A 23,192-nucleotide genomic window follows, 5' to 3' on the forward strand; every position below is an offset into this window, starting at 1 on the left:
GCCAAGGAAGGGGTAACACCTGCTTACTTCCTTCTCGCTGCTAATGTAACATCAGAAGGAGGACATTCAGAGAAAACTTTTGTTAATTCGAGGTATCCCCAATCTTTGCTTTACATCCTGACACTGTATCACTACCTGGTGTTCTATTTTGCATACTCTTTCTTTTTTTGAAAGGTTCTTTCATAATTTTGTATGTCTCTCTGATCATATGCAGTCTCTTGCAGCTCTCATTGTGACGATGGCTTCCCTTTCTGATACCACTGCCTCTGCTTTCAGCTACTCAGTATGGATTTTCTTGAGACAAGCCTTCATGAGGCGATACAGTTCTTTTGTCTTCATGCCCAGTTGGTCACATAGAGCCATGAGAGTAGAGGTGGGATATATGCACAAACTAGAATTCTGTGCCCAACAGAAGATCAGGTCTAAGAGAGAAGTGACAGTCCACATCTGTCCGAGGTCACAAGTTCACTCAGAACTGTAGTGCTGTAGGCAGTTCAGGATGCTTTAGGGGAAGGAAAAAAGAAGGATAAATCCTGGTCAAATTGAGCAAAGAGCCTCAAAAACACTGCTATGTGGTATGGTGATTCTTTTTGTCACCTTTGGCTTTAGTTGAAATTAAAGAAGTTTTTAAGGAGCTAGGAGGAATGGGAACCACTACAAGTAGAAATGCCTTAGACATAATAAAAAAAACAAGGTAAAAAAGAAGAGACATTCTTTATTTGAGATTCATTAGCTGCTTAATGGGGACACTTACTTGTCACGGTAAAAAAGGTTAAAAAGAAAGACTTCTGACTTCTGAAAATGGGGAAGAAACTGCCCACTTGTTGGAGAAGTTTAGAGGTGAGAGTGTGGTCAGTGCATGAGTTAAATGGACAGGTTCATTAACTGGTACTAGTAGAAGATGCATTCTTTTGTGGAAGACATTTCTCCATTCAAAGTAGGAAGTTGAGAAGGATGTAGGGCTAGAAAGAATTGTAATGACCAAAGGTTTACATAAATCACAAGGTAGAAGTCTTTCCCTGCACAAAGAGCATGTTTGGAGGACATAGTTAGACTTGGAGATTGTTATTTGAAGAAAGTGAGATTTATTGGGTAAAGAACTTGAGATTTTGGGGTGATTGTTTTGTTCAGGGAAGAAGTTCTGCTTTTGTTATTTGATAGTTGTTTGACCTAGTAGTCATTCTAACATCAATAAATGACACTTTTCTGACTGCAGAAACTTACTTTCCTCCATACAATTAACGTAAAGTCTAAACTTTTTTGCTTGCAGATTGAGAGTTGACGCTTTCTGATTAACTGAAACAATAACAAGACTGTGTTTTTATAACGTGGATTAGAATTTGGATGTGCTGTTCAAGTTGCCTTTCTGCTCTTACACTGTTGTTAAAAACATCCATTGCCACTTGTTCCTGGAAAAGACACACTGTTATTACTGCTGCTCTTCTAAAGATGTGGCATGATAAAAGGAGCTGTGGGAGTATGTGCCTAGGAACAAGTAGGCTAAATCCAGCTTTTATCTTTTTTAGCCCTAGTTTTCAGAAAAAAAAAGGTTGTTTGGGAAGAGAACAGATCTTTTTTCCCAGGTGGTTGGTAGCAACTAATGCTAAGTTTAAGGAACATCCTGTGTTTTTCCTCACAAGTCCATTAGCTTAATTTGAAAAGGCAATTGTAAATTAATTCTATATGCAGTAGTGTGTGGCAAGATTAAACAGTTACATAAATGCAAAATCAAACAGTCCTAACCCTGCCTAGCAAGTGGATAAAAATCCTTTTCTATTCTGCCAGCAATAAACCATTTATTAAATATTCTTTTTAGTGCAATTTGGTCCTGAAATTACCAGCACCTACACAAGCCAAATCAGTGTAGAAGCTGCACTGCTGGTTAGACATGTTGCCCTAATTTTAACATTTCTAGCTTGGGCAAGCTCGTTCATGACCAAAATTACAAAAAGGATTGTGTCAGTCTGTAACTTGAGTATATGTTTCCGTGTGATATATAGAGCTAGATATGTGACTGTGACAATCCTATTTACAGGCGTTGAGGTGATTGTACCTGTATGGGAGTGTATGTCTTACGTAGCAAGATCTAAACTGGAAGTGATGGGAATGGAGTTCAGGTGCTGTAAATCACCGCAGCTCCCTGCAGATTATGGCCATGTCTTTTGGAAACCATGGGAGAGCCAGAGTGGAGCTTCCAGAGTCAGGTGGAGCATTGCTGCTGTTACATGAACAGATTTCTGTAAAATCTTATCCTGGAGGGAGGTTTAGACTGACTCCTTTGTTGTACTAAACACATGACCAGAGGACAATGGAAACAGCAATCAGCGCCTGTGTCCATGCCATGATTCTTCTGGTTTAGTTGAAGGATCTGGTGCACTCTGTGTAGAGATAGCAAAAGAACAGTTTAGGGAATTGGATGCTACGAACTCATGCAGCCTACCCAGGCCACCACAGTTCAGTCTTCCCACAGCACATATGGAAGTGGTAAATTATCTGGAAGTCAGAGGGGAAAGGAAGAAATGCAATAAACCACATTGTGTTCAGAATTGCTTGGCCATTTCTTTCAAAAATAGTTTCCATAAGAACTTGCAGTTTTATTCAGGCTTTATTTCTCCCATACCTGTACAGTTTTTTGAAGAAAACCAGAATCATACTCATCACTGAGTGTATTTTGCTCTCTTCCTGAATGAAAGGAGTGGGGTTAAGTATTGTCCTCTGCTTTTGCCAACCATTGTTCCAAGACGCAGAATGATCCTTACATGTGACAGCCTCCAACAAAGGTTAAAAAATAGCTCAGCACCTCTTCTGAGGATCCAGTGGGTATTATCAGGGTATATTTTCTCCAAAACCTTTAGAAATAGTGTGATACAGCTGATAAATCAATTACAAAATTTAAGAGAAGCCAAAGAAAAGTGACTTTGCTGTTATTGCCTGAATAACAGGAGCAGTAGCAATAACTTGATGTAGAGAGTTGAATTTCCTTCTGTGGTATGGCTAGCTGGCAGGGAGGGCAGCATTCCCTGCTGTTTTCTGCAGTGAAACTACTGGCGAAATACTTATTAAAATAATAAGGATTTTTTATTTTCCTGGCAGACCTTATGAACTTCTGACTTGTTTGTGGTGACAATCATTAGCTAAATCAGTGTTGTTTTGTGAGTTCCCTGCCTGAGCGAATATGATGTGGAAGAAGTCTTGCATCATATTTCTCTGTTCCCTGCCCCTCTGAGACGTGCTCCAGCTGACCCTTGGTGAGGCCTTAGGCAGGAAGGTGAGAATGGGCTCCTGTGATCCAGGTGGAGCTCACTGAGAGCTGCTCTGTGCCTTTTGTGGTCAGCTGCTGTGTGGTACTGCAGAGCACAGTTGCAGGATGTCAGGACACACTCTGGCATATGAACAGAGAGTTATTAGGGCTGAGTCTTTCATACCAGATGGAAACATTCTGAAAGTGAAATCTAGACTTGAATAATTTTGCTTTTATTTGGAGAAGACAGTAATAGATCCATCATAACCTTTGTAACATACTGGATTGCTGAGTTTCAATGGGGAGATAAACACAACTGCTTCCAAATGTTTCTCTCCTGCTTTTGAATGTGATGTACTGTTTGCTTTTTAGTTGATGCACCTCTGTACCTCTAGTGCTTTCTTTGATGTTTATTATAAGCTTTCTCTTTCTGTTTTACGTTCTGTCTCTCATTTTGATATTTTTGTAATCTTTAAAATACTTACAGGCTTTTATTTTGTCATCTCAGAGCACACTCAGTAGAGATTTCAAAAATACTTAGTCCTTGTTAATCAATTTTTCTAGCCCCTTTTGATATTTGCTGGGTTTGCTGTTCTTTACATCCTTCCCAGAATCTGCCATCTTGTCAGTAATGACATTCCCAGTGTGCTCAAATGTCTGCACATAAAGCCCTCGCTGGAGAGCTCCAGTGCAGGATTACACAGCTCTGGTGTGCATGGGAAGATACTATTGCCTTGCTGTGTTGTGATATGCTGTTTCTCAGCATTCAGTTCAAATTTAACTGACTTATCCTGCTGCTGTAATTTGATGAGTAAAACTTGGTGTCCATGATCTCTGCTGTCGTGTTTAGAATTGCTGCCTCATCAAGGTTTCTCACCCTGTTGAGTATTGTTTGGGATTTATTTAAAGACTTCTGACTCTGGGAGACTTGCTGTGCCTGTGAAACACTTTCAAAAATTCATTGGAGAAAAGAGCTTTCTTTGCAAGATAAAAATCTCTCATTTGATCTGGGGAGAGAATTAAGACTAAAAGTTAAATCCTGCAGGAGAGCTAACTGCAAATAGTATTTGTGTATGAAATCAGATACAAAAGAAGAGATGACCCAAGGAATGCAGTGAAAACTAAGAGTGGGTGATAAAGGCATGAAAGAGCTTGAAGCTTTTCTGTAAAGTAAAAAACACTTCAACGTTAAAAAGAAAACAAACAACGTGTAGTGGAAAAAATGTTCCTTCCCATTTTAAGCAATCTTAGTGATAGAGAAACCTTTCTGAATAAAGCACTAGGCCAAAATTGTGTCTTGGAACTTCATAATCAATCTAGATGTTGTCTTTGGTTTTCCATATTTTGTCTGTGTAGCTTTTACCTTCTGGTTTTAGCTATAGAGAAAATAAAGTGATATTTGCAGGCAAGGAGATAGAAATATTTGAGTTGCTATTCTTTGTCCTTACTGAAGGGCAAAGGTTGAATGTCCAGTACATCCTAGGCCTTTTCTTTTTTAACCATGGGACAGATCAGACAGGTATTTTCTTTTAACTCTAGGAGAGGTTGTGCATTGCCATTAGTGAAAAGAGATGACTGTATACAGATTTACTGTGTTAGTTGAAAGATTCAACTGAAACCATGGGAGCAATTGTGCTTTGGTTACCTTGTTATAACAACTATTCTTTTTCTTGAAGAATTCTAGGTAATCGAGTGGCAGAACTGGAGAAAAAATTAAGAACTTTGGAAATTGCTGGCTTGTGGAGTCTTCCAGGTTAGTAAAAATTCAAGAGAATAGCTTGCATTGCATAGATTTCAAAGGTATTATTGCATTTAAGAGAAGTTTGGCTACAATTTTTTTAATGACAGTTATTTTGCAAATGTTCTTTTCAGCACATTTATAAAATTAAAAGTATCTAATAATATTAAGTTGAAGCCAAGAATCACTAGACTTTTTAACTCTTAAGTCAAATACATATTGAAAAAAACATGAACTACTAGAAAAAAATATTGGGAATAATCAAATTATTTCTGTAGACTGCAAGCAAAACAAAAAGGAACTATTTTAGTTGAACATCATATAAAATGTTACACAGGTTTATTGGCCCTTACATTTTTCAACTAACTTTATTTATTAATTTTGTGCTTCTTGTAACTTCCATGGATTTTTCCCACTATTTTTTAAATGTCTTTTTGTATAATCATAAACTCTTAGAAACTGGAAATGTAGATGGTCCTAAATTTTCTAGTCCATCTCTCCAGAACAGACTTATTCCCTGTAGTGTCTTAAGTATTATATTTGGGTTTGAATTACTCAAGTAATGGGAGATTAATCTGCTTCTTAATAGACCTCGTTGTTAGGAAATGTGCAATATTTAATTCACATTTACTTTTTGCTTCTTTTCTTCCCATTACACTTAATTGTGTCTTCTTTAACCACTGTAAATTATGCTGCTCCATTGTTGGAGTTTGCATCATTAGGCTTTGTTGTTAACAGCTTCCTATCAGTGCTGCTGGGGGTGGGAGAGAGTGTGGTTTAGGCTTGCAGTTTTTTGCCTCTGCGTTTTTCCCACCTAACCTGCACATCTAGAAGAAAACATTTGACAGAGCTGAAGAGCCCTTGTGACAAACCTCTGCTGTTCAGCTGTTGGGCTGATTGATGTTTCCACCTCAGCTTGCCCATTGCAGGCATTCTCAATCGCCTTTCTGGAACTGGCTCTCTTCTTGACTCTTTCCAGAACTACAGATCCCAAATTTGTTTCCATGGATTACTCCTCAGTCAGTCACCTAACATGCATAGCGTGCTTTACTGCATTTGTCCCTCCCCACATTCTCCAAATTCTCCAAAAGGTTCAGGTGAAATATTTGTCTAAGGCCTTGCTAAAGCAGTTTTGCACATTGTACAAATGTGTATCATAAACTCCCTGACTCAAAGTACTGTAGGGGTTTGTTTGTTTTGTTTTGCAAAAATAGTGTTCTGTGAAACTTTTACACTAATAAATGCAGTGTTTCTAATCTTTGCAAAATGTATTTTCAAAAATGGAAGTGGGAACTTCTTGCACCATTGTTGATCTGTGTCGGTAAGACAACAAATTAATGTTTATACAATAACAACTGTCTCTTTCCTTCCTTTCTTTTGCTGCCTGAAGGCCTGAGCTACAATGTCTCAGTGGGATTTGGGAGTAGGTTCTGCTTAACGTCTATTTTTAGTAACTGATTTTAGCAGTACGTTAAATATTGTCACTGCATGTAAATAAATGGAAATGGAAATTATCTGAACATTTTTCTATCCAGCAGATTAAGATGTTCAGTCAAATGAGTTAGATGACCACATGAGAAATAGAGGCTCCTCTACACGACAATTCATTTACATTAAGGAAAATAGTAAGAGAGGATGATCTTAAAAGTTCTAAAGGAATTTTACACTGGATTGCAAGTTCTGTTGAGCCCCAAGGTTTGTAGATTTGTTGATTGCCTTTTAAATCAGAAGTGCACTTTTGTTTCCAAGTGCACTCTAATCCCGAGATGGTCAGAAAGAGCATCGCAACACCTGGTGGGTCACCAGTTTTCCGGGCATGTAAAGCTTCCACTCCATAAAACAGCAGTGTGTAACAAATAGTTTGGGAATAAATACCACAGTGAATTCTACAGCTGAATGTTGGCTTGGGTGAGGAGCTGAACACAGAGAGTCAGTCTTAAATCCAGAGCAAAAAATATTATATTGTTGTGAGTGGAACTTTCCGCCATTGAAACAAAATGCAGATAAAAGCTGGTGTTCACTCTAGCAGTGAAAAAAATGCACATTATAAATTGCAGGGGTTTAATCTAAAGTTAATGTTCCTACTTAGACATCATTGTTCATATAACATTTATATCATCCACTGTCACCATGATAATAATATCTTCCAAATGGTGTTCATATACTCAATCCTCTTGAAGAAAGGTCTTGAATGTTGCTGGGTTTTGTCAGGTGGCATATTTGTCATCTGCTTTTTGGAAATGCATGAATGAACTATGGGGAAGCTAAATCAAGAGGAAGTGCTTATCTAGTTTTTGAAAAGGTGAAACCACTAGCATATTTCATTTTCTGTAGAAGTTCTGCCTACCACAGACTTTAGAGTCCCTTGCTTGGAAAATGGGCTTTAATTAAGCAAATCTCTTGTGAGGTTTGTTTTCTTTGCTGAAAAGAAAGCAAGCTTGGGCATAGATTTGGCTTTGATTTTCTTTTTATGAATCTGCTTGTGTTGAAAAGGAAGCAGAGAATGTGATGTTCACATAAACATTTAATTCTTTGCTTTTGTTTTGAGTACATTGTGGTTCAGATACACACTCATAGTATGTTAAATGTATTCAGTAATAGTGCATAGTGAACACCAACTTATTCCTCTCGCAATGTGATGTCACTAGACATTCAGAGAAGTAATTCTGTATTTTTTAAATATATTATTTCCAGAAAATTCCAGATTTCCACTGAAAAAAAGTGTAAGAAAAGAACAAGCCATGACTCAGCCTTTTTCTGTGTGGGATGATAAGAGAGTTCCGGCGCTGCCTCTTGCTCTGCAGTAATCAGCGCAGAGCAGGGCCAAGGGGGAGTTAATGGGCTCAGCAGCTGCTGTGGCTGGAGCCTGTTACAGCAGTGTGGGGTGCAGCACAGGTGCCAACCCTGGAAAAAGAAAGGGAAAAAATTACTACTACTGAAAACTCCTATGTATTTTCGAATCTGTATACTTTTCACTAAAGTCCTTGAAAAATTCATTAGAGGAACATGAAGCTATGTAAGGTATGAAATTGAATTTACACAGCAGCTAGTTGAAATTCCTTGTGTGTAATCCAACTTCAGATCATGATTCACACAATGTTGTGTAGCAGTCCCTCCTTCAGGAATGGATTTGAGTTGCTGTTAATAAATAAATATGCATCAGACTCTTTGGGTCACGTCTGTTGTTAAGATGTGTGGATACTGAGCTTAGCTTTATTTTCTGTAACTAGGTTAGTTTTCAGAGAAAAATATGAAAGTAAGTGTGTTTACTGTGTAAATGCTGGCTAGAAGTCAAGAAATATCTTTTTTGAAGCTTGTCTTGCAATCTTCAGGGACTTCAGCTCCAGCTTTACTTTTTTTATTAAATAATAAGAAAAAAGGAAAAGAAAAAGTACTCTGCTTTCTACTTTCCTATTAAAACCTCCTCTCAGTTTTTTTATCCATCATCTTTTTACTTCCTCTGTTGGATTCTTTTGTATCTTTTTGAATATGTGGCTGCTTTTGACTGGTGGGAATATCTGTTGGGTGTTTTCATATCACTAGTTCTTCCAACACAGAATTCCTTCACTGTTACAGGGAAGTACATTCATGTAGGGGCTTTTGCATTTTGAAATATCCATCATATTTGTTTTTAATTAGTTTTGCCTTTCCCTGGGTGGGGGAGGTTCTCCTCTTTGCTGTTAGTTAATATTGGTCTTTATTACTGACAGTGGCAAAGGCAGAATTCTGATGCATGCTTGACAGGGGGTTCAAAGCTTGACAAGATTCATGTTCCAAAAGCATTAATTGCATTGATATTGCTGCAATGTATTGTCCACCATGGTAAGGATATAAAAACATCAATAATACCTTCAGGATCAAGGTATTTGCAGCCAATGCCTTCAAAACTAGTCAGGGATTGTGGTAGTCTGGTTAGACTCTGTGGGAACAGCTTGACTTTTATCAATTCTTACTAGGTACCAGAACTTTCTCAGAGCTGGATTTATTCTGGGTATCTCCTGACCTGGTGCTCTTTTGCAAGTCTTTGTCTTGGATGGATGATTAGATTTAGGATATTGCATTAAGGTGAAATGTGCAAACAGATTTGGAAGGGAGAAGTGGTTGTTACATAAATGTCCATTCTCCTGGAGATAAATAGGGCAGTAGTTTGCTGCCTCCCCAGCCATTACTTATCGGCTGACAGTTGTTCTGGAGGCCACACAAACACCACACTTAGCTGATCTTGCACATTTCCTGCTATTTTCCCTCTAGGATTAAGGTAGTGTCATCACTAAAAGCATGAGCATTCTGAATAGTGTAGGACTTCCTAAAGGATCTGCAGGTGTTGCTCTTTGTATTGATAAAATATGTAAAGATTAGGCATCTACAGCAGAGTCCTCAGATGAAGAGTTTCTTGCACTATTTTGTCTGCAAAAGAGCTGGAAAATTGCCCTTTTCCATTTGGTTTAAAGTGAAAATGCTCAGAAATGTTTTGGAATTTTCAGATTAAAAGCCTCCTGTTCCCCAGCAATGTATAAACTTGTTTGCTGCCTCAGTTCTTAGTTAAGCTCAGCTTTTAATATTTTTTTAGGAAGCATTGTAGGATAATGTGTAAGTCTGAAGTGTAAAACGACATAATTATGAACCTGCTTGTATCACATGACACAGAGTAGTAGTGAATAAAGAGTCAGTGCTGAACACCTGCTGGTAATAGCATGCAAATGATCCATTATTTTTGGCAAAACTTTTTGTATGATCTGATTATTAATATTTGTAATTGAATGCTAATTGCTATTAGCATTTGCTGCATACAGCACCTGGTCTTTCAAAATCTGGCCTTTACTCAATACTGCAGGTAAGAGCATACACCTTTTCTGCATTTGACTTGCATATTCCGGCTCCAGTACAGAGTATTTTTGCCGTGCTGTAAAAGGATCATTTGAGATGCTTTTGCCATTCTGTACTTTTCCATAACATTGCTAAAAATGGTGGGATATGTTTGAATATCATTATTGCACAATGGATGTGGCTAGTGAATTGTTGGTTCTAACTCTGTGATTGCTGCAGGTGGGAAGGACACAATAACGTTCAGCGATCCAACCCTGCCTGTGGTGCAGCGCTCCAGGTCGCCCTTGGCATTCACTGACAAGCCACAGAAAACTGAAGTGCGAGGTGAGCACCTGGAATGTAAAGAACATGTTGGGAGCCCAGCACTCATTCCTTTCCAAATAAAATGCAATACATTCCCCTGCTGGGATAGCAGAAGGCAAATTTTCAGTGGTCACAGAGATTGAATAATTAACCGCAAGTAAAACAGATAGGTGGTCCCAGTACAAATAGCAAAGACATGACTGAGAAATTACTGGTGAATAGATTGCGCAGGACGAGGGATCAGGTCCTACACCTCAAAGAATTTTCCATCCAGGTGACTTAATACTAAGAGAGTGAGAAGTTATTCATGCCATCTGTCTTACAGTTAACCAATTCCTGTGCCTTTTCCCTCAGTTAAAATGCACAGTAGGAAGCAGTCTGTGGAACTGGTTTAGCACTTTCTTGCATTTTATGTGATACCTAGATGAATGGCTTCCTGATTGCACCCAGTAAATTGAAATACCCGACTCATTTTCCTGGAGAAATTGACTGCTTCTTTTATACTCTTGCATGTGTTTCATTAAAAATCCTTCTCCAATAGCAAGCTTTAACATCCCTCCAAAGTCAAGCTTAACTTTATTTGACAGTAGTAGAAGATAGTGTTTTGCTGATAACCTTGATTTTTTTTCTTTTTTTCCTTAGTTTTTCATAATGTATGGGAGATGGATTATTATGCTTGTTTATTGGCATTTGGATAAGCGCTTTTAATGGGCATAACATTTTGGTATGCCCAGATCTTTCCCAGCTAACCATGAAGCATCATAAAGAATTTATTTGTTAGTCTTGAAACTAAATAGATTGTGGCTTAATTTTGACTTTATAATCCATGTCATCATCTGATAAAACTTGACAGCCAGACTGATCTTTTTTATAATCTTGATCTGCTGATATTTTTGCTAAAAATAAGAAGTGCAACTATAGTGAATAGTTCTCTGGTGAGTAATAAGAACTCATAAATATTTATTTTTTTCCTACTTACTTGTTGATTTTTAATTAAATCTGCTGTTACTGAAAGTATTTACTTGGTGGCATTATGCTCTTTCCTTTAGGTATTTGTCCTAGGTGAGGCCGGTGTTACAGTTGTGATCACAGGCTGATCAGACAGGCAGTCTGATCTGCCTGTCACATCTCATCAGACCCTCTTGCTGTTGCTTTGTAACGCTGCCAAACTTTAGCTCTGTGCTGAAGCTTTCCATGTCGTGTTTTCTACTTCAGCTGATTTTTTTTTAATGGCAGCCAAATAATTTTTTTGTGTTAAATACTGATAACCACGTGGGTTTTTGGTGGGCTTTTTTTGTCTGTTGTTTGTTTGGGTATTTTTCAAACATTCCAAGCGTTTAGTATATCTATAATTGAAAGGAATTTGAAATATGGGTAAAAAGTTTCCACCCTGATAAAAAAGGCTGGAGTTTCCAACCCATTCTAGAAGATTCACTTTCAAATCTCATCTGCTAAAAACAATTAAAAACAAACCAATGATTCTGTTGAGCTTGGTTTGTGCCGCCACTGCTGGTAAAACTCTGTATGCACCATTCCTTCAAGATAATACAAACTCAGAGGGAACAAAACCTGGAGCAGAGAAGAAGGATTCTCAAGTGATAGGAGGTCTGGAAAACATGGGGATTGACAAGAAGTCTGAGTGAGGAGGAACCTGTGTCTGTCTGAGCAGAGATCAAAGCACAGGAGCAGGGAATCAGAATGCTGGCAGTGAAAGCAAATTGTGATGAAAAGATAGAAGGTGGATGAGAAAAACAAAAGGATATAGAGCAGGAGCAGAGAGAGAGGGAGAAGAGAAGAGCAGAAGAAAACAGCCTTGGAGAGGAAAAGGCAGGCAAGGATTAGACCTGTGGCCATCATAGAAAGAAGCAGCTCCCACTAGGTCACCTTCTTTCCTCCTCTCTGTCCCATGAGTGTAATAAGACCCAGGGGCAATCAGAGAAATTCTGTCATTAAACTGGAGTAGGTTGAGAAATTACTGCTCTCCCTGCCCAGATAGCTTGGTTTTTCCCTTGCCTGTGTCCCAGTATATCTAAGCCCCTGCAGTGAGAACTCACGCAAAACTTACCTCTGCGATAATTAAACTGGTACAACTTTTCTGTGCATAGATGAGCACATATATACTAGCAGCCATGCAGGGAAAGCCATAGCTGCTAGCAGTAGGTGAAGCAACAATAACCTATTGCTCCTCCAGATCCTTTTTCTGAAGGATGTTTGTGGTGGTGATCTTCCCTTCAAAGTCTGTTTTCAGCTGTAGAGGATGTCCCTGTGTTTGGAGTCACACAGTTCTTGTCTAGTCAGCATGTATCTGGGAGTGATGCACTGGTGCCTTTTGTACAACCCTGCATAGAGAATGACTACTGTTGAGCTTTAAGAGTTTGGTCCATATTGCAATATTTCATCTATACCATGTACCTCCAAAATCCGGGTGAGCTTGGCAGCTGGGAAGAACATAGGAATGTGTTTATCTGCCTTCATTTACCAAGCAAGTATGCTCTTGGTTTAAAGTATTACTGAAGTAAAAACAAAACCCTTTAATTTTCCTATTAGTTGAAAGATCAGTTGAGTGAGAACAGTTGATACTCAGAATAATTATGAAACTCTTATGTATCTCAAAGTATGAAGCCTGATGCCACACTGGTCAGTTATGATCTTTTAAATAGCACCACTGATATTTGGTCCAGTAAATATTTTTAGCTTTTGAACAAATATACATTCTTCATCAGAACTTCCTATAGTGCATTAAGTGTTACTTTAGCTAGATCTGCAGATAATCAGAGGGTTTCTGCAGGCTTTTTTTATCCAATCTATCTGCTTACCCTCGTCTCATCAAAGCCTCCTTTAGTCTGTACTTGTTATCATTGTTTCAGTTAAGCTGGATGGTGGATGTCTGTAGGATTGCTGTGTGGTTCCTGTGTGAAAATGCATAATGACATTGTGCAATCCTATGAATTAGAGACTGTCTTTTATCACCAAATCTCACTTTATCTGATGCACAGTGTCATGGGGTAGATTGTACTTGAGCATCACAGCTGCTAATGAACAGCTGTTCAGGATTTTTTCCTGCTCCGTTGTTGAATGCATTGTCCCTGCTGCATTGCCTGGGTGCTATTTCAAGCATTCCTGAAGACAACAGTACTGTTTTTCTATGAACTTTTCTCTAGTGATTTAGTGCTTTGAAACAATTTACCATCAGAAAATTGCAGCACTGTAAGAGGAAAGAAACTGAGGCACACGATGAATAGGGTAGAGTCCCTGCTGGTTTTGAGCCCAGTTTGAGGTACACACATTTGGCTCTTTTTGAGCAGTTTGGTATAAAGCACAAGCAGAGCAGCACTGCACATCAAGCTCCAGTTTACAGCTGACTGCTCAGATAATGAGGATTAGATCCAGTGGGTGATCACCTTTTGAAAGTTAATTTATCCCTGCCTTTTCCACAGATTTAAATTCCAGCTCTTCAGCATTGCATCCCTAGCTTCCTTAGTGGCAGCAAGAGTGTCTGTTCCCTTCATGCCAACCCTTGTATCACTCACTGGATAGCTCCCAAAGTGTAAATGAGGCAGGTCTGATAGGGACAGTAGGCTGGTCCTCTCTGCAGCCAGGCTGTCCTGTGCCCTGCATGGGGCAGGATTCCTGTGAGAGAAATACAGTCAGTGCTTACATACTAAAATGTGATGCATCTGCATTGCAACAGTCATTTGAAGCTGTCAATGCAGGCATACTTCTGGCATTTCCTAATTTTTCTTACTTCATTTTGCAAGCTAATTTTCAATGAAGCCCTTTGTTATCTAATGATATGAGGGCAAATTCTTTCTCTTTCACAAAGCTGTTTGTTTACACATTGCTGTTTATTCTGACACTTCGCTCAGCCTTTTATTATAACAGTATATTTAAAATTCTTCACTGCTGCTTTGTTTTATGCTGTTACCCTAATCAAAACAATCTTTTATGTTAGGAGTAACATTGCAGGACCAATAGCAAAACTTCATTATTGGATGAAAGCCTGCAAAAAGCTCCAAATAAATGGAGCTTGTGTTAACCCCCTGAAAGTGGTAATGATGTGGGGAGTAATGGTAAACTGTGTCAAAATTTCTGTAGCTATGTGCCTTCCCTGGAGTTGATATTCTTTTGAAAAAGTTTGCCTGACCCTGCTGTTCTACAATATGGTATTGGCTAACTCTTAGAGTTGTTGGTGTTGGGAAAAGACAGGCTCCAAAGCAGGGCCACATCCACCAAGAAACTTATGCTGATTGTTTATCATCTAAGAAATGGGCCTGGGAGGGGTAGGGAAGCACTCTTAAAAATTCCTTACTTACGTAAACATCTCTGTGGTCTGGCACAGGTGGTGATGGTCTTAAGATCAGACATATAAAAAACCACCTGCAACTGACTTGAGCATTTCACTGTTCCATTTCTCTTTCAGCAGAACAGAAGGGAGAATGTGATGAAACTTGTGCTGTTCCAAGTGATTCTCCGGCTCCAGAGGGAACAAACTTAAATAATAGAAACAAAAATAAACATTTTTATCCTTCATTACCTCAGCTATCTTCTGAGAAAGAAATAAACAAGCTTGGAAGTCAGATCATTAAACTGACAGTTGCAGAACTGGAAGAGAAAAGAGCAGACTCTTCTGCAGGGGAGCAGGACATGGTAGTTGCAGCAGAGCTTAATGGTTCATCGGAGGGAGAGTTCCCACTTTACAGCCCTGACCCATCTGACCCCTCCAACTCTGAAAATGAACAAGCAGGTGAAACTGAGGCCCTGAAAGACAATGATGAAACCTCAGAGAGCAACTGTGAAATTCCAAATGAAAGAGGGGATCAAAATAGCAGCTCCATGGATGTGGTGCATACTGAAGAGCCTGGAAGGCATGGAGGGCTCAGTGTAACAACTGCAGACACAAATAACAGCTTTGAGGAGCTCTCTGAATCTGAAAACAAGAAACCATCTGATGCCGCTGAAAACTGTGACTATTTGGATAACAGTTTGGCTTGAGGTATGAAATCTAGGCCCTGGGGCATCTCACTGTAATCCTTTTGCAGTGTCTGTGCTGTTGCAAATATGATCAGTGAAACTGTGTGCCGTAAGGTTGATTATTTTACATTGAACTGTTAATATTTGTTTAAAAAAGATGTCTTTCTGTTAGTTTTATTTGTAGTGTGGCAAAACTGTAAATTACCTAAGGGAAAGAATTAGAGATGAGGTTTAGTCATGTTGGTTTTTTGTAATGATTTGAAGTTTCTACATAGATTAATGTAATTTACAGTAGTGTAGCAAAGTGGCCAATGCTAATGATTTATCATGTTATCACTAGGCTCCTGTAACATGTATGGTCCTAGTGCTAGACTGACTGTATTTTAATGGTTGAAAGTCTCTCTCAAGGGTGACAAATTTGGAATAATAAATTGAGAAGCATCTTAAGACTGCAAGGTTTTGCTTCTTTCTCAGACTATATTCCATTTCTCTTTACATATAGTAACTGTAAGAACATCCTTAGGATAAGATCACTATTCCCTTACAGGAAGTTCCTGAAAACCATCCCTGCATGTGTATAGTTCTCCCATTACAAACCTTTACACTTTTATGTTTTGTCAACTGTACAAAATTTTTTCTTCCCTCTTCCAGCTCATCTCATGAAAATGAAAGGAGTTATTTCACCAGATACTGAGAACCCAATTTAATGAAGCTCTGAAGGAAATGTAATCAGAGAAGCCAGAATTCTTACTGAGAGAAACAGCACTGCTGTTCCAAAGCAAGGAAAACAGCAAGAGGAGAACCAGTGATGCCCTGTCCACCTACTTGGCGCTCTCAGTTACTGGAATTGCATTCTTCAGCTTACAGGAGCTGCAACATCCCTCGAGCTGAGTTAACGGGTGGTAGATTTCAGCCAACTCCATCTGTGCTCTCCTTTCTAAGGGAATCTGTGTTGTCTTTTTTATTTTCTCATGATTTGGAATTAGGGATAACTCTTCCTTTCCTCTTCATTTCACCAGTCTATGGTTTGGTAGAAGGATTATTTGTGTTGTTGCCACTTTCTTAAACTTCTTCTCTTGAAGATACTTAGTCATAGGAAAACATCCTGTAATAACTGGGGAAAAGGGAGGGTGCTGTGTCATTCCCTAGCTCAGTCCTGATGCTGGAGCTGTGCCACTCTGCTTCTAGGAAGGCAGCAACGAGGGAATACTTAACATTGAAGTTAGCAGCTGTTGGAGAAGGGGAGGCAGGTCCTTCCTCTCCTGTTTGTAGCACAAGGAATGCTCTCAGCAGCTGTGGAGCTTCTATGGGCCAGCAGCCATCAAGGCAATTTTTCTGCTGGCTTGGGACCTAATTGTCTGTAAATGTTCATTTCTCATTCCTAGAACTTGAAACCAATCAGAGAGAATCAAACCAAATTTAATAAAATACTACTAATAAAAAGGAAAATCCCTCTCAGATTGAGTACTTCTTTGACAAATAACTGCCAGCTGCAAATTTTTACAGCCCACTTGCCAGATACTGAATAAGGAGAGTTTATATTAGCAGTACTGACAAACTCTTCTGTATGTGGAAGATGAGCTATCAGGTGTTGCCATAATCAAGGTGTGAGAGTCCATGAGCAGTTTGTATTCCGTAGAAGAAAGGCTGTATGTAAATTATTACATATAAAGAGTGATAGTGGGAAGGTGAAAAATGTCTCTGTTCTCATGTTATCCCTAGCAGGTGCATTTGTGTAACCCTTCAGTGTCTGTCTGCAGGATATAAAGCCATGCCCACAGTGCTCGTCAGATACGTTTAATTCCTCCTTAAAGGTAATTGGACATTGCAGCATTCCACTGATGTGAAGCAGCAGCCCTTGGGAACAACAGCTACCTGTATAGTTAAGTATTAAGGACAGGAAGCAGTAAAAAGTTACTTCATTATTCTGATCACCATTTAAGTTCCTTATTACCTGAAATAAACAAGAAGAGTTTGAGTATTTGAAAGATTGTTGGGCTGTTCCCAGTAATTGTAACTGACTGCAGTGTTGACTCATTTGTGTGACAGTCAGAAGAGAAATAGCTGTAGAAACTGAAATCTCCAGGAAAATGTGACAGGATTTTTTCTTTTAGTGCCTGAATGTCACATGAAGTAGCATTTTATTCAAGATGTATTGTTTTCCATCTTTCACAGTCTTATCCTGCACAGAGCTACATATCAATGCAGTCAGAACTGAGGAAAGCAAATAAGATCAAGATTTTCCATAGTGGAGCTCAGAAATGTTGTGGGTCTTTTCCTGGTCCCGTCTTGTGTCTTTCCTCGCCCTGAGATGTGCGAATGAGCATTTTGCTCCCAGTCCCTTAACAGCCAGTTAATGCTGTTAGTTGGTGAAGAGCTTTGTGTAAAAATTTGAGCAGGCAGAGGCAGTGCTGGACCAACAGCTTTCTAGTGCCTCATTTGTTGTCTCCTTTCACTATGTCTTTTCTGTGAGACATAGTGATGTACCAACCCAACAATTAGGACATCTGGGTAATTGTCCACACACCATTCTCTCTCATAGATGCCATTTTCGTATCTTTGCAATCAGTGAATTCCAGTAAGATACCTAGACCTCTGAAAACCTCATTTTCAGTGCAATATCACTGCTGCAATAGTGCCCCAATCCTTCCTGCCCTAGCAAATGTGTATTTTAGCTACATTTTTAGCCCTCTCCCAGGAACACAAGACTTCAAAGCCAGGAGACTTGTAAAAGACAGACATCATTGCTGCACTAGGTCATATGTAATTAAATATTCTTGTCATTATCTTCCTCAGATATTGCTTTAATAGATATCGTTGTGCTATTAGAACAATGATTTCTTTTTCCCCAGTCAATTTAATTAGTGTTTTGGTGTGGAATGAACACTACCTTGGGTCTGGGGGGAATGATTTTGTTTGTTTTGCCTTGGGTTTTTTTTAGACCTGTGTGTTCCCTTTTTCTAGTACTTAAAAATGAAACAATCACAACCAGACATATAAACGCTTTTGATGTTGGGCTTTGGGGAAACAAAGTGAGAAGGGACTGTTGTGGCAGGGATATGAGGAAGATACATTGCACAAACTGATTTTAAGGAGGTTGTCTCACATAAAAATGAATTCATGCATTATCTGTGAGTAGGATTTAATTTGAAAGTATCATGTTGTAGTTATTGGAAAAATGATGTTCACCGAATTTTTAAAGTGTGTGGAAATGAGATATTAAAAAGCATTCTTTTAGAATGCTGCTTCTTTTTCTAAGTGAGATTATTTTTCAGCATATGGGAATTTATATAATAAGACAGTGGAATTTCTTTAATCCCTATGAGCTCAGGAATGTATTTTAAAATCTTATCTGAGATTAAGTTGAAAGTCTGCTACATTTCTAAAAGATAGCAATTTGTTTACCAGCTTATGTTTTGTACTTTGCTTTCTAAATTATGCGGTTTAATTTATTTGCAAACCTCTCTTTTGTTGCTGCTTGGATTAACAGCACAATGTGGTTAAACTATATTAATGCATTTTGTCATCTTTAATAAAAACATTTCCTGATATGGTTGTTCTACCTGCTTGGTTCCTTTTCTCAGTATCAGATGAGTGATAGCTATGGCGTGGTGTTTTAGTATTCTTACTAAGTTGTGGTAAATTAAAAAAATAAAGCCTTACTGAGTGAGAGTTTTAAGTCTGAAAATTATGTGACAAATCTTTTCACTGTCACTTCTCCCAGCCTAAACTGACTGGTTTACTTCCTACATTTTTATATGAAGTAACACACTCAGTACATTTTGGCTTTGAAAATAATATTTCTCTCTAATCTGCTAAATTTTTCATCATCTAAGCATCATTAAAACTTTTGTAATACAACTTGGTTACCAACAGGCACAAACTAGAGGTTTATACAAGTGAAGTGACATAATGGATCTAAAGTTTAGCACTGAAATATCTGTACTTGCCCTTATTTCTAGGGGAATTCCATCACCAAGACCTTGCAACACAACACAGCAAACTGTTAAAAGCACAGAGACCTTTCTGCTTTCCAGGTTTGCAACTAACTACAGAAAAGTTAGGGTTCTTGCTTAGGAACTTTTTTCTTTCAGTATCTAATTTACAATCCCTTAAGAGCCCCTTACAGCACAGGCTCTTTAATCTGTCCACCACATCCATCAGCACTCTAATTTACATGCATTCAACTCCCAAACTGCCTAAAAGGGAATCTTTTGTCTTCAAGAAAACACATCACAATGTTGAGTTGATGCTGGTTTTATTGATGGGCTTATGGAAAGGAGGCTCTACAGAGCAATACACATTTCATAGAGGAGCAAGCAAATGGAAATGGGAATTCTTTAGACATATATCTTACTGGCCAGCAGTGCAGCCTGAGTTACTTTGTGCTGCCCAGGCTGTAGCTGGCGTTTTGGTCTTCACTTAAGCCTGGTTCCATGTACGTTTGTTGAGCCCTCTCTTCTTCTTATCTGTAACTTCAGGCAGTTTCTCTTCCCACAAGTTCTTGTTGCATATCCCAATCACACAGCAAGCCAGACGTTTCCCAGCATTTCCATTTTCCAAACTGGCCTTGTTATTGCCCTTGCCCATGTCATCTTCCTGCTCATGGATCACAACAGATCTGCCCATGATGGAATATGGACCAAAGATTGTGGCGAAGAGATTTGTTTTGTATTTTCTGATTTTGCCTTCTCTTGGAAGAAAGTTGCCAAAATCCCCTGGGTGACGGGGGTGATTCACTCTGAAAGGATTATAATGCCCTCCTGTAGAATCACAGCCATTGCTGAGGTCTCCAAGTTCATGGATGTGTATAGCTCTACTAGACTGATTGTTATCCAGTGGAAACCCATCCAAGTAAAAAATGGCTTCCAATCTTCCGTATGAGTAATACTGCCTGAATAAGACTTGTCCAGTCACTTGTGGCTTGTCGGCATCTATTTTGGAGCTGGGCTTCATTTCACAAGTGGCGTAAATCATCCCATCAGTCTCGTTACCACGTGTTACTGGATAGAGCAAACTCTGCCAGAGGTCATTCACTTGTTTCTGTATTTCATGCAGTGACTCTTGGCGTGGATCAGTTTCTTTGTCTGTCGGGACACCAGAGGCAGATAGGGCGAGCCCAGTGACCAGAGAAAGAATCAGAAGCATCTTGGCAATTTAGAGCCTGCAAAAGGTACAGGAAGGTACAAAGAATTCAGGGTGTTTTGCAGCAGTATGGCTGGAGAGAAAGACATGCAGCTGGTGGGGAACTGAGTGGAACAGCTGGAACATGGTCCCAGTAGACTTCTGCTTGCCAAATCTGTCTAATGTGATGAACTGAAACTAAATCAGAATGCATGTGTGTTTAAAACACATACAACTTACACCCATGACTAAAAGAAATACTAGTGATTTTATTTTGCATTAGATCTCAGTCTTTGAAACTGCCTCTGTTTCCCTGCAGGAAGCAAGCAAGCCAGAATGTTCTTAAATCTATTTCTGAGTTTGTATTGAAACCTTTCTCCTCCTGCAAATTCCAGCAGGACAGTTTGCCAGTTTTTTCTTGGTCCCTCTACTTAGCCACAAACAAAAAGTAAAAAATCCAACAAATTGATTACCTTTCAGAACCCCTCAGTAGTAGCTCTTCACCTCTGCTCCCTTAAACCGAGATGTGATCAGACAGAAAGCCAGAACTGCTTGAAGGTGATGCTTATAGGAACTGCGTGTTTGTGTAGAAATTAGGTAACGCTGGCTCAGGGGAGGCGTCACCGGGAGAACCAGAGGAGGGGAGGGAGGCGGGGAGGGAGGGGGAAAGGGAGGGGAGAAAGTTTTAGGCATATTTGGTTTGGGCAGGATGAACATTTAACCTTTCTTGCTGAGTTTGTTTGTCTGACTCGCGATCCTCACCGACATATCAAAAAACCAACAACCAAAAAAAAAAAAAGGAAAAAGGCCATGAAGCTTTGAAATTAATCTGCCTTTGGTGACTTCATGCGCTTATGTAAAACAAGTGAACTTCGGCAGGCAGGGAGGGAAGAGGAAGGAGCTTTATTAAGGCACAGTTGGGCAGTTTGCTCACTTATTTGCTGGTTGTCGTGGAGCTGGTTTGCATTTTTATTTCGTTAGTCGAAATTGAAAGTGGTGCTTAAGCAACATAAACTGTTCTATGTGGATGTATACAGAAGTTTTTAGTAATTTTAAAACCTGAGTTTAAACTGTGGACATTGAGGTACATGTCAAGGAGGCCTCTCTGTGAAGTTTTAGGGCTAGTTAGCGCCTGCTGCTTTGCTTGTCAAGGTGTCTGCTCCTCTGAGGCATTTTTTCTTCTTTTCTTTTGGAAACAGCAGTGATTTCTTTCCTAAGAGAGAAGTAAGCAGTACCGAGCAGTGCAGTATCAGACTGAGATGCAGAGACAGTGCTCAGAAGCCAGCTGGAGCTCGAAGAGTTCACGAGTGTTTCATCATCCCATGAACTGAGAAATGCTCTCCTCTCGGGGCAGCCTCCTGCCTGCAGCACTTCCCGCTGCTGTAGCTGAAATGTGGATTCTGCTGTCACAAGAGTGATTTAACAGGCTGTGATTTCTGTAGAATGAAGAGAGTGCTCTTATTACTGTGGGACAATTCTCAACACAAGAAAATTGCTAGAAAATCCTTTTTTCCAGTTCACATCTCCTGCCACCTGGGTAAGGAATGGGACTGTCAGCTTCTGGAATGGTAAAATTGTATGTATAATCTTACTGTATCATATACTACATCAGATCCAAGACACTTAGTCATCACAAGACACCTGATATCTTTTTCTTTCTGTATGACAGAGCTAAAGCAGTGTCAACTACTTGGATCATTAGCCAGGGAGTAGAAATACAGAGTTAACTTGGTGTTGGAATACTGGATTATAGAATGTGTTACTTTAGCTCTGGTCTTCAGTTCCTAATCTATAAAATAGAACAACTGGTATTTCTTTTCTTCAGGGTGTTTATGAGTTGTGCAGATTACTGTGCTCCTGGGCACCATGCAGTGTTCACTGGCAGCTGAACTCTCGGGCGCAGCGCCAGGATTGCCTATCACCCCAAGCCTAATGCTGCATCTTTTGCAGCTTTCCTCAAGTTCATTCACTGGAAGTCTCTGAGCTGGGGAAATCCATACTTGCAACATGGTAATATTGTGAAATTTCTTGGTTTAATGCACTTGAGAGTTTTCTAATCAGATTTTATAAACAGATGCAAAAAATGTTCAACTAAGACTAGCCAAATGCAAAGGGGTTGAAGTTGTAAAATGCAGGAAACAAGCATCTAGTGTAGGTACTTTTAGAAAAGCTATTTCTTAGCAGCATAAACCATTTTTAAGGAGACATGACAAATGGAAGGAAGAAAGGAGCATTGTTCATCATTTACTCCTCAAGTCACATAGTAGTGAACTGCATTTGAGTTTAGCACTTCTACAAGGAAACTTCCAAGCCAGCAGTCAGTGCTCCAAGCGGAGAATTGTAAAGCTTGGTTGAATTATAAGGCATTTTGAACTAAGAACTATGGCCAGAATTTTAGCTGCCTTAAATACAGTAATATTGCTGACTTCAGTGGTGTTTGTGCTGTTGTACACCAGCTGGGATTCTGTCCCTGGAAAACCACTTGCTGCAAAGCTCTTTTTTGATGTACTGCACATGAGGGAGTGAAGCAGAAATGCAGAAGGTGTAAAGGAGATGATCAAAGGGACAGAAAGGGAAAGGACTGCAGCAAAGCTAAATGATGTATTTGGAGTGCTCTGCACTTCAGAGAATGAAAAGGAAATAGTAGCTGTGGGCTGCTGTCAGGGAGATATATTTTTAAAAGGAAAAGGGCTGATAACAACAAGAAATGCAATTGCCGGGGTGATTTGGCGTTCAGTCTGGGTCTGAAAGATGGTCACTAAGTCCTAACCAGATGCATCATTAAAGTCTGTTGTTACCCACTGCCTATGTTTTAGTTTTCTTGTTACAAAGAGGTACAAATAATGGGCTTAACAGCCTTTAGAGCAGACAGGAGTTACTAGGAAAAAGGCCACAGTGACTTGACCATGCACTTACGTTACAATCACTGCTTAAAAAATAACCTCTGCTTTTGTTCCAGTTCTGCTGGATCGTTTGTATCCTGAGTTT

General features: G+C 39.3%; 2 protein-coding genes across 4 annotated transcripts in view; one reads left to right on the forward strand and one right to left on the reverse strand.

Annotated features, from left to right (window-relative positions):
• The window catches only part of CCDC149 (coiled-coil domain containing 149), a 53,838-nt gene extending 35,209 nt beyond the window's left edge, over positions 1-18,629 (forward strand). The window contains exons 10-14 of one of the 3 annotated variants that reach the window (XM_071556696.1): positions 4,918-4,994; positions 6,370-6,402; positions 10,026-10,130; positions 14,533-15,102; positions 15,732-18,629. In XM_071556696.1, the coding sequence (XP_071412797.1) occupies positions 4,918-4,994; positions 6,370-6,402; positions 10,026-10,130; positions 14,533-15,101 (784 nt within the window). In that variant the 3' untranslated portion in view covers position 15,102; positions 15,732-18,629. Of the gene's footprint in view, positions 1-4,917; positions 4,995-6,369; positions 6,403-10,025; positions 10,131-14,529; positions 15,103-15,731 lie in introns of all 3 variants that reach the window. The other 2 variants (XM_071556695.1, XM_071556698.1) reach the window with 2 other exon arrangements.
• Positions 18,630-19,321: 692 nt separating this feature from the next.
• SOD3 (superoxide dismutase 3) lies at positions 19,322-20,818 on the reverse strand. The gene is made up of 2 exons (XM_071555214.1): positions 20,678-20,818; positions 19,322-20,244 (listed from the first exon to the last, which is right to left on the reverse strand). Exon 2 carries the CDS (start codon positions 20,226-20,228, stop codon positions 19,503-19,505), a length of 726 nt encoding a protein of 241 aa, XP_071411315.1. The 5' UTR covers positions 20,229-20,244; positions 20,678-20,818; the 3' UTR covers positions 19,322-19,502.
• Between the last annotated feature and the right edge of the window lie 2,374 nt (positions 20,819-23,192).

This window comes from Pithys albifrons, chromosome 5 (assembly GCF_047495875.1).
Source record: "Pithys albifrons albifrons isolate INPA30051 chromosome 5, PitAlb_v1, whole genome shotgun sequence".
In the NCBI taxonomy this organism is placed as follows: Eukaryota; Metazoa; Chordata; class Aves; order Passeriformes; family Thamnophilidae; genus Pithys; species Pithys albifrons.